Source organism: Haliotis rubra, unplaced genomic scaffold (assembly GCF_003918875.1).
Source record: "Haliotis rubra isolate DU_JTF1 unplaced genomic scaffold, ASM391887v1 Scf452, whole genome shotgun sequence".
NCBI lineage: Eukaryota > Metazoa > Mollusca > Gastropoda > Lepetellida > Haliotidae > Haliotis > Haliotis rubra.
In genome coordinates this window covers 792,960-804,551 of record NW_025767138.1, presented here as the reverse complement: position 1 = coordinate 804,551, position 11,592 = coordinate 792,960, and the positions used below count along the sequence as shown (strand labels likewise).

The 11,592-nt window shown below is 38.7% G+C and overlaps 1 protein-coding gene across 1 annotated transcript; it reads left to right on the top strand.

Annotated features, from left to right (window-relative positions):
• The first annotated feature begins 8,404 nt into the window (after nucleotides 1–8,404).
• On the top strand, nucleotides 8,405–11,133 carry LOC124289952 (putative methyltransferase DDB_G0268948). Its single transcript, XM_046726620.1, has 4 exons — nucleotides 8,405–8,988; nucleotides 9,236–9,333; nucleotides 10,056–10,184; nucleotides 10,782–11,133. The coding sequence occupies exons 1-4, from the start codon at nucleotides 8,428–8,430 to the stop codon at nucleotides 10,879–10,881; spliced, it is 888 nt and encodes a 295-aa protein (XP_046582576.1). The 5' UTR covers nucleotides 8,405–8,427; the 3' UTR covers nucleotides 10,882–11,133.
• The last annotated feature ends 459 nt before the right edge of the window (nucleotides 11,134–11,592 follow it).

The window sequence follows — 11,592 nt, the reverse complement described above, 5'->3', positions numbered from 1 at the left end:
GTTATAACAAATACAATGTATATTTTCAAAGAGTTTTCATGTATGTAATGGGTATTCCCTTGGCATTTGGTGAACCCTAAAACGTAGCGCACGCTGCTTTCCCCGACCGGGTGTAGTAACTATGGCACTTCCAAGCATAATCATCTTCAGGTATTCTGGAACCGTTACGGGTCGTAGTGTTACTGGTTGGTCAGATGGAAAGGGGGTGATTGTGACCTTGTACTGACTTACTTCTGTCTGGTATGACTGCGATAGACGTAATGGCCAGGGTGTTTTATTTTATTTCCCTTGTTTCTAGTAATCAATGGGTAACCTTTCTCTCGGGAATGCCGTTTTTAGGTCAGGTATCTTTTCTTATTGTCGTGATTCAAACTTCACGATTGGCCAAGCACCTGGATGTTTAGAAATCCCTTCTTTCTATAAGACTTGGTTCATATAATCACATAATGACATTCACCCGTTCCCCCTATTGTTTTTCATTATAAACTCTACAATGACCTTGCGGAAATCGTTAGCGTTCCAAATTACTACTTTGTAGATCAGTCAACAGCAAGACATCCAGACCAAGATCAACCGGTCAGCTTTCTCCTACCTCCCGAGTAACGGGCCGTACCCTGTTTATCATATATTTACATTTATATTTGTTGATTTAATCGATTTGGACAAAATACAAATAAACAAAACATTTAATGGTTGTCATCATCCTTCTGTGTTAGTGTTGAATATGCAGTTGTTAATAAATATAATAATGTATGATATGTTCTGACTTTATAATGTGTAGTGTATAATATGCTGTATGCATATGGTGTTAACATAACCCGTATCAGCTTGTACACCAGTCCCTATTCAGTTATTAAATACAAATGTGTATCACTTGGTTCTTACGTCGCCATGTTCGCCAAATCATTTTAGGGAGATACTGTTAATTTGTCCATGTCAGATCAAACCGTGTTTACCCTCTGCATAAAAGGTGTCCTCCCATTTGTGAGAACTCCCAGTTGTGAGACACATTAATTAATGGTTCAGTGCACATAGGTGGTGTTTCCACATCCCTACAATGAAAGTGGGATCAGCCCAGCCCAGTACCCACAGGAGGCATAGTCCATTGATGAGTTGACTAATGAAATAGATTTTCAAAGATTATATTTACACAGAAGAAATAGTTCAATAAATATTTTATTGATTCAGAAGGATAACACATATTTATTGACTATTATGAAGTTTGAAAGTAATTTTAGTTTGAACATATTTTAGTATTATTTATGAAAATGAATTGGGATTGGTGAAGTATTACTGCTCATGTTAACACCGCTCCCATGCAACATAAAATACAAAACGAAATGGAGGATGTGACGTCATCGATATTGACTATTGCATAATATATTTTTAAATACATATAAATATATACAGATTACATCAAATGCAACTATTCTCTAAGTAGTCATAATTAGAGACTTACAGTTGTGTGTGTCTAACAAGCTGTTTTAGGAATATAAATCAATCACGAGAAAGTTGTTGAGTTAATTTAAGCATTTCCCTGAGAAAATTTGAAGCGCTGTGTCTTGATGACATAATCGTGGACGGATTCAAATATATTCTGGTTTACACAAGGAGTAAATTCTTTGTTTCCGTTCAAAATATTATCCAGGTTATAACTGGTACTAGTTAGTTGATATGCACAAGAGCAACGTGAACTGTCATTAAATGTCTGTTATACTTATCGGCGATTGGGTCGCTAGATCCGAGCCCGAGGCGGCAGTGAACGATTTGACAAAAACAAGAGCCATAATTAAGATCAATATAAATCTTTTTTCGGTTTTTGTAATTAAGTTTTAAAATTCTTTGAGACTGCATGACTCTTTGGAATTTGGCAGGGCATTCTATAAATTTATTGTGTCGGGTAGAAAGCGTTTGGCATGAGAGGCAGTTCGACTGGAAATTTCTTGTATTTCAGAGTTATTTCTTAAACTATAGCTCGTAGTTTCGGAGACGGAGTAAATCTGAGTAGGTAAATTAATTTCTCTTTGATCACAAAGTTACCTACACAAAGTGTTTAATTATTAAAGACATTTACATGAGTATGTTAATCAATTTATCTTATAAAGTTTCATTAAGTAACCTTCACAAGATTCAGTTACATAGCAAATCAGTAATTAGCTAGGGTGAAACCATTCTATCAGGCAGGGGAGTATGGTGTGTTTTCGTTGTTAATTACCTTCTCCACTGTCTCATAACTGAGAATCTCACAACTGGGAGTTCTCACAAATGGGAGTAGTAAAACATTGAGTTAGTTAACGCTCTAGTGATCACTGATAGTTGGTCTCCGTGACTTAATTGTCTTAATTAATTCAACCTCAGTTCCAGGATTCAATTAGACGACTTCAGATGACGATATCGTATTGCCTTCACTTTGTGGAATCATAATTTACAGAAACTACGAGACAGAAATGAACTTTTGTTATATTTTGTATGCTGTGGACATGAAGCTTTCAACCTTTGAGAAGGGGAGACAATTCCCAAGTTGGTATTCAGCCAAACTCACTGCTTTTCAATTTCCCAATAAAACAATAGAATTTTTACGGAAAATACCGTACACCATTGTTGTAATATTTGTATGCAGTGGACAGAAACATTTCTACCTTTAAGAAGGGGAATTCTCATGTTGTCATTAAAACCAACTGATAATTTTCATATTTCAAAAGAAAACGATAATCTTGTAACTTGTAAGGGAAGAGTGCCAACACACTAATCCAACTTTTCGAAAAGCGCATGTGAGTTTAATTGTGCGTTGTTTTTGATGTGGATGGTAAGAAACTAGCACCTCACGTAGTCATAACACATGACATTTCAGCAGACCTAGGTGGCTTGTAAACCTTACTTCGTCTAAATTAATTCAACATCAGTTCCAAGATTGAATTGAACGACTTTAGATGGCGATGTTGTATTACATTCACTTTGTTGAATCATAATTTACTGAAATTGCGAGACAGAAATTAACTTATGCTATATTTTGTATGCTGAGGACACAAAACTTTCTACCTTTGAGAAGGGGAGACAATTCTCATGTTGTCATTAAGACCAACTGATTATTTTCGCATTTCAAAATAAAACGATAATCCTGGAATTGTTGAGGAAAGAGTGCTAGTGCACGACTCCATTCATAAAAACCGCAAACGAATTTAATAATGAACATCTGTTTGGTTGGCCTCTATTTTACATTGAGACAAGCCATTTTTTCAGCTACATCTGCTTTCCATGTAGTTAATCCAGTTAAAAGATTGTGCTTGCTTGCTTTCGTAAATAAACAGCATGCAGCGAAGCATACATTGTGCCTGACAATTTCCTACTTTATTGAAACAGTCAGAAGTACATGCACTTTTACAAGACAATTATCGGAGTCAGTTACTTTTCTCAAAGAAATCTAAGTCAAACCATATTTATTATACGGAATAGGGCATATAAAAGAAAATGTCAGTTATAATTTGCGCGAAATTTTCGCTGTGACCTTGAACTTTTTCAGATTTAAGTTTTAGGAACAATAGGCATTTTATTCAAACATTTGTAGGCAGTGTTTAAATTCTTAAGTGAAAATTCTAACACCGTATGCTCCATAAACGGATCATACCAAGAAAGTAATACTAGTTCGGGACGTGGCCTTATTTGGCCAGCTGCAGCAGAATGCTTACACAAGCTGGTATTGAGACTGGGTTATGCAGGCAGCAAAATAACTGTGTACCCATGTAAGCACAGTAATATTTACCTTCAGTTTCTGTCGATCAAATCAATCTAAAAGTTTCATTAACACAATTGTATATTTTGCAAACCACAGCAATTTAGGAGTCGAAAATAACCACGAGATGGGATTCTTTCACATAAGGTTATTGGAAAATATTTCGTTACCTGTACAAAAGGAAAAACATCGCATAACGTACATCCAGCAGTCTTTATAATTAAAATAGACATTTGATTATCGTGATCACAATACTGTTGACTTAGAAAATCGTTCGATGTAACATGGTTTACCTCTAACATCATTCACAGTCCAACTACCCGTGAAGATCCGGGTTAGAATTGGTCGTCAGTTGGTTTGATGGTTTGTTCTTTAACGCCGCAATCAGCAATATTCCAGCTATATGACGGCGGTCTATAAATAAGACAATCCAGTGATCAACAACATGAGCGTCGATCTACGCAATTGGGATACGATGACATAAGAAGTGGGACACCGAAATAGATATGTATGAAATGCATGCAATATAACCTACTGAGGTTTCGCCGATAACATATCTTCTTACTATCATACGTTCTCATTTAATTCTGACTGTAAACATATCAAATGACGCAAATCGTGGTTGTGACCTCAGAGGGCTTGGAGAAGTGCAGAGCTATTTACCCCAAGAGACTTCGAAAGACCACGGCATTCAAGGATGTCCCAGCCTTGTATCCAGCACAGGTGTGATCGCAGTGTATTTGTTTAGTGACATATTTAGCATGTGTCGGATGAGATCGCCAGAGGAATAGTTAAAGTCCTGCTGGAGCGAGTGAGTGAGTTAAGATTTATAGTCACATCGGCAATATTTCAGCCAAAAAGTCATAAATTGATAATAAATGGAATAAAATTTAAAAATCATGTCGACGAAGGACAGTAAAATAACAAGATTATCAAAGATAGGAATGTAAAAGCAGTAATTAAATCAAAAAGATTTAAAAGGTCACATGCAACGTAAAACACAACTTTGCAGATTCTGATACCTTTCGGTATGGACTTACCGAAACAAATCATCAAAAATGCAAATACAACTTATAAAGTTGAAAAATAACGCGATGAAACAAACCGCGCAAAATCGGAGTTCAAACGATTCACTAATTTTACCCCAGAGCTTGGGGAAAGATGTGGTTTCAACTTCTATGCTGCGCTGCGCTCCTAACGCATGCGCACTGAATAGGTTCGCGGGGCTTGAAACACGATGCATGCCCGGATTATACGGTCGTGAGCAGGTTGTGTACCTTGTAAGGATCTAAATCTACTCATCTATGTGTCAACCGGTGAGGCGTTCGACATTTCAAGACGGAAAACCTTTCCTGGCGGCGAGTAGTCGGAGTCGGGAGGCTTTGATGTGAGCTATTGTTTTGTTGATATTTCTCAGGCGTGAGCTTTTTATAAGTTATTTCTCAGGCGCGAGCTTTTTATATGTGATGACAGTAGATTACCGATTTAACTGTTCATATAATTTCATTTGACTATTTCACCACACGTACTTCTTACCGAGTCATATTTTTCAGTTTGATACTTAAAAGCAATGTCATTATTTAGCGTTGACAGAATTTTTAACTGTGATATAGAGATGTCGTTGTCACAGACAAAACTCAATGTCTGTTTTATTGACACCTATGTGTCTGCCTGCCTGTCTGCTAATAACAATATTCAATACACAATACACAACTTCGATCACTGACCACATGCAATTTGATCTTAACACCAATCAGGCTACACACCATAAACAAAACGCATTGTCACATTTTGTAATTACACAGACAGGCAGGTGTGATACTTGTACACATGACATGTTATGATGTCTGTTGATTGCAAAATGTTATACACAAAAAAATGAGCATGTATTTACAAAATCCAACATCTGTATATACACACACACAAGGAGCCGTGAGGGCATCGGCAAATGAATCAGCCGTTACACTTGAGTGCACACCCACCCGCTCTGACTGGGTTCGGTATCCCGGGTGCTTCGTTTCGAGGGAAGTAAACCCAAGTACAAAATATTGCACTTTTGATTTGCGATTGTACGCTTATAATTTTGTTTATGTTTTTTTAATAATCAGCAATGTATACTATATGTCATGAATAAGTGATAATTGTGTTTTAATTATGTTTGATGTTTTGGTTGCATGTGACCTTTAACTATAGAGGACAATATAAGTTGTTCATTGGTCACGAAAGGCGAGGGGAACCGCAGGGGAACATCGAGGGTACATCAACCCATGGGTCCCGAGGGACCAGTGAACAACGTATTTATCTTACCGAACAACTTGATGTTAATTTTGAAGCGTTTGAAGCACGGGTACAGATGTTTTTGTAGCCATCGCTAGATTTTGCTGACAAGAAAAACAGATTTAGAGTTATCTCCCTTCCATCGATTTGCATTCGCAAAACATAGGTAAATTTCCGTACATCATACGTGATTTAATGTAATTCGAGATAAAGAATTACTACTACGAAGTACCAAATGAGCTGCCATTGACAGCGGGGTACATTGAAATGTTACTCGCTTGTTAGCGGGGTACATTGAAAATAATAGAAGAGCGCTCAGCCAATCAGAAAGCGACATGTATGTGTGAGGTAAGATAACACAATATAAAACCAGCCTGTAGATCGCCAACAACTGAAGGTTGATCACCGAACTAGGGATGTCCTGCTGGAGAACCACGACGCATAGTTCCCAGTCCCAAGTATTTTGAGTACCTTTGGTATAACCATATTTTATTTGTTGTAATGTCAATTTATAAGTGCACCTTTCCAATACATAGATACAAGCTATAGTACTGTCGGAAATAGAAAAAAAAACTGTATTTTCTCATTTATCTCTACAATTTATGTAGTTGATATGTGCAAGTGTGAAACATCTCTTAAACTAAGTTCGGCCTAACTACAGTCTCAATGGTAGGGACACAGGAAACATAGAAATAGGACTTTACTGAGGAGAAATTAGTGCAGAAATGAGCAATGCGATTTTTTTCTAAGTCCAAAGATATTGTATTATAAAGGACACTTTTCAAGTGACCAATTTGAAATTAGACGTAGCTTCATTATAAACGATGGCGTAAAAATAATAACTTTCATGCTGAAATTATTAAGGATGTAGCTACCATGGAGTCTCACTGTCACTATAAAAAGAAACAGATAGGAGGGTTCGTCTCAAAAGCAAAACCTGGACGGGTGTCGCAGACGATCGTTGGGGTCGGGCTTGGGGATAGAGATATCAGCTAAGATACGATAATCCTTTAGGGCAATTATACTGGGGAAGTACACGGCATGTCATAACAATTTACAAATAATATCCAGTCCTGTCGATCTTCGCGATCGGGTTGTCATGCCACCTATATATTTTGAGACATTTAATACGATGCATTTCTATGGTTATCAGGTATCAAACTCTTTTACATATCTCAACATAAACTTTATGAAAGAAAGACACTTAAGCTGTTAATCAATAGATGAGGCATAGTCAACACACATGAAAAAGCACAAAATATCTTTGAGATGACCCCTTGGGCGCCTGTAAGCAGCACATGCATTTCATGCCAGGTGAGTCGACGGTCCGTCGTCATACCTGGCTGAGCGACCTAATTATATAGTCTGATCTATTGTTTTCAGCAGCTATTCGTATTTTTTGCCCGATTTTACGAGTAAACATGCTTTTCTGGATACGCATCCCACTGAATGCCAAGTTAGGCCGAAGTGGGTTATTTCGACATATGCTATTTGCAGTTGTGTAAATTTTAGGGATACAGAGTAAGAGCCTAAAAACAGTTTTTTTCTATTTCCGACAGTACTTTAGAAATAAATCCTTGTCTAGTCATGTACGTCTACAGTCTATAGTCGTCAGGTTCAAGTATGTTCTTGTCTAATACACATTCTAATCATCACTGCTGTCAGTCATCAGAAATATACCCACAACTGTTACTGCCAAATAACACGAGGTAATGTGAGTATTTTTGTATATTCCACAATTATTGTTTGTTGTCTATCACGGCACTCGGCGATGTTCCGGCTATGTGATCGGCGATGTTCCGGCTATGTGATCGGCGATGTTCCGGCTATGTGACCCCAGTCTGTAAATAATCCGCAGTCCATGTGTTGACATCTGTACATCTGGGATACGAGAACATGCAGTCAACCATGTCAACGAATCTAACAATAGACTCCTCTTGCCTCAAGCATAGGTTGCTGGACACACATATGTTTCATGTGAAAGCGTGTTAAGATAGGTTTCATATGGAAGGCCAAGGCCGTTGTTTGAGTTGAGTACTTTGGTGCTGACAGACTATGTGTATTAATTAAAGTTTAATAAGTTTAAAAATTATGATCATGGGATACTGTTAGGATTCCACGCAATAAATCATCGCTTATGTAAGGGCCTATTATATTCAGTATATATGTCTATCCACTTTCTTTGTTGAAACCATTATGATTATTATTCATTGAAGTGGGAACGTAGAGGTATTGGTGAATAATTGACACGTGATGTCTGTTGTTCCCGCACTAAAACGTTTATAGACTGTAATGGTCTCTATAGCATGAACGCTGCCATGCGTTTCCGTGACCCAAATTGTTGAGCCGCGACGCTTGCGCCTTTGTACTAATGCACAGTGCGGATATGTTCAGTATGTGTGTTTGAACAGAATACTTGCATGATCACATCGAGTAGGCTGAAGGACTGGTGTGAATGTATATCGCTGTTGTCACATCACCTGTATCGTGTCTGTGTGAGCGTGCAAAAGACCATGAGTCTGCGTTTTTTCGAGGGCGCAAAACAAGCAAAGATCTATGCTGCGGTTCGACCTCGCTACTCTGACAAAGTGTTTGATCTCATCTTCAAATTCTGTCAAGGCGGCAGCGGAAAATTCAAGCTGGCAGTAGATGTGGCGTGCGGAACAGGACATCAGAGTACTCTCCCTTTGGTGGGCCGTTTTGAGAAAGTTATCGGTCTGGATGTCAGTGAGCAACAGTTGAAACAAGCGCCTAAAAATGTGGCAAATTTGGAATTCAGACAGTCGACGGCGGAACATTTGTCGTTCCTTGATCCAAATTCAGTAGATTTGGTTACTGCTGCCAGTAGCTTTCACTGGTTTAATATGCCGGAGTTTTTAACGGAAGTAGAGCGGGTGCTGTCGCCTGGTGGCTGTTTGGCTGTCTACACTTATGGTTGGCCGTCACTTCGGGAATCTGGTGCCAAGGAAATCCTCGAAAAGGTATTGAAAGAAATGAAAGAACCGGCACAATTTGTATATTGACATTCAGTCACGTATGAGTGATTTCCATCGTTCGTTATTAAACGCCGTAGTCACAAGCTAACTGACACAAAGTCACCCTGTCGATTTAATCGCATAAAGAATAGCATAGGTTGTAAGGGTTATAATTGTCATAGTAGCCGATCCGATACCAAATGTTAACGCATTTATTTACATTTTATAACACATTGGACGCTTTCCCATTCAGTTTATCTCGACATATTTGGCGGAGTTCTACCATGCCGGCAACCTGATGTCGATTGGCGGCTACAAAGATGTTAAACTTCCATTTAAGGATTCGCAGAGGTATTTTCTCATTTTACCCCTCTCTTTAAATGATGAAACAACACAATTTCACGACTTGCATATGTTAAGTCTCATTGTCTTTGGTGTGTCTGAGTGAGTGAGTTTAGTTTTACGCCGCACTCAGCAATATCCCAGCTATATGGCGGCGGTCTGTAAATAATCGAGTCTGGACCAGACAATCCAGTGATCAACAGCATGAGAATCGATCTGCGCAATAGGGAACCGATGACATGTGTCAACCAAGTCAGCGAAACTGACCACCCGATCCCGTTAGTCGCCTCTTACGACAAGCATAGTCGCCTTTTATGGCAAGCACATGGGTTGCTGAAGACCTATTCTACCCCGGATCTGGTGTGTCTGAATGAATGTTGTATGAAGTGTTGAACTGAATGAAGTTTGGCCAACAAGGGAATGCAGTTAACTATGCTTCAGAGTCGGCCCTCAGGTCGTTTCTGTCACGTCTGACGACCAACATTGGTCGCTGGGTACCGACTTATAGATTTATAGAACTAGTCAAAAATGCAAATGGCTATAATATTGAGATAATGCAAGTGTCTGGACCAGACATTCAAATTACTGATGTCGTGCCTTGCTGGTATGTTGGCATGACGTTTGGTACCCCTTATTGTGGTGAAGTGGCTTATATGACTTAGTGACCGTTGTACATTAGGCGGAAGTGTACCGTTAGTTCAACGTTGATTGTATAATGGTTGTTATTCCAGAGATACGGTGACGTTGGAGATGGACTGGACAGTTGAACAACTGTGTGATTTTTTTCAGTCCACGTCCGTTTGGCAGAAACGTCTGAAGGTGTTCCCGGACTGTGATAGTCTCAATGCTTTGGAGGCAAAGTAAGCAGAGTAATAACAAGTTCGATGAACATACAAGTTCGAATGTGTCCCTATGTATCTATGCTTGCCTTACAAAGAGACTTATTGGTTCGGCTGATCAGACACTGCCCATGACCGTACACATCCATAAGTACATATATGTATCCAAAGTTTAACTGTCTCCAAACGTTGATAGATCATGAAAGCTGACAATTTGGTTCCTCCTGTCCCTGTAGGGAATATAATACCATGTGGATAACGTTGCTGGCTCACTTTGATTTTCTGTATGATCATCACGATATACGACACCAAACAAAACATCTTTGTTTGTACGGGCTTTTTTTTGTCGCCAACCACATATACATTTAATGCCAGAATGAGTAAATATCGACTCACGCCGTGCGCCTACAAAATGCAATATGGACCATGTCACCGAGCCCAACCGCCCCTGTTGTTATTCATTTGTCGAAGCATTCAACATTTATATGTAGCTATGGACCTATTCTAATCAAAACGTCTATTGAATATTGTAAATATGTAAATATATATAGCTCCCATATGCTACATATAAATGCATAAACCCATTGTACGAGTGACGTGTTTTGTTTGCATTTTCAGCCTCAGAAGGTTTTACGGATGGTCTTCAGAAGATGAACACCCAAGACTAACAGCACTGTTTTCAGTAGCCATATTATTGGGGAGAAAACCGCTGGAGTAGGCGTCCTTAAAAGCACAAAGTGAAGAGTCAGCAGGAAGAGACGTATGATTCACAACCTGTCAACTTGTATATCAGTGATATTGTGTATATTATTAAATTTTCAACTCTAGTTTTCCTTTTATGACTACTGAAACCTGTTTGGCGTGGAAGTTCTATCGCTTACCTTGGTTCTCGGGGCGGTGGATGGCTTAGTGGTTAAAGCGTTCGCTCGTCACGCCGAAGACCCGGGTTCGATTCCCCACATGAGTAAAATGTGTGAAACCCATTTCTGGTGTCCCCCGCCGTGATATTGCTGGAATATTGCTAAAAGCGGCGTAAAACTAAACTCACTCACTCACTTTGGTTCTCGCTGCGAATAGCTGAAAAGGTAATGTTTCAACGTAAAGCAATATTCATTCTTTCATTCATTCTACATTTACCTCTGAGTTCGCTCTTTTCACAAACTCTGGAAATGGTTTCATGAGGTAAAGTGTTAGTTGTATTAATTGAAATAAAGTATTTATCGAAATCTATTTTCTGATTGATTTTTACCTGTTATATGTATTTATATATCTGTATATGCTACTCCGATTCGTCGTGATATGTCAAGCCCCAACTGAACGAACACGACCATCTCCTCGTAGGTGAAAGAGTGCTAGGGACAGCCATAGTCTGGGGTCGTTGTTTTTTGTAATAATTATTTTTATGTTTTATGTTTCTATTTTTATTTTA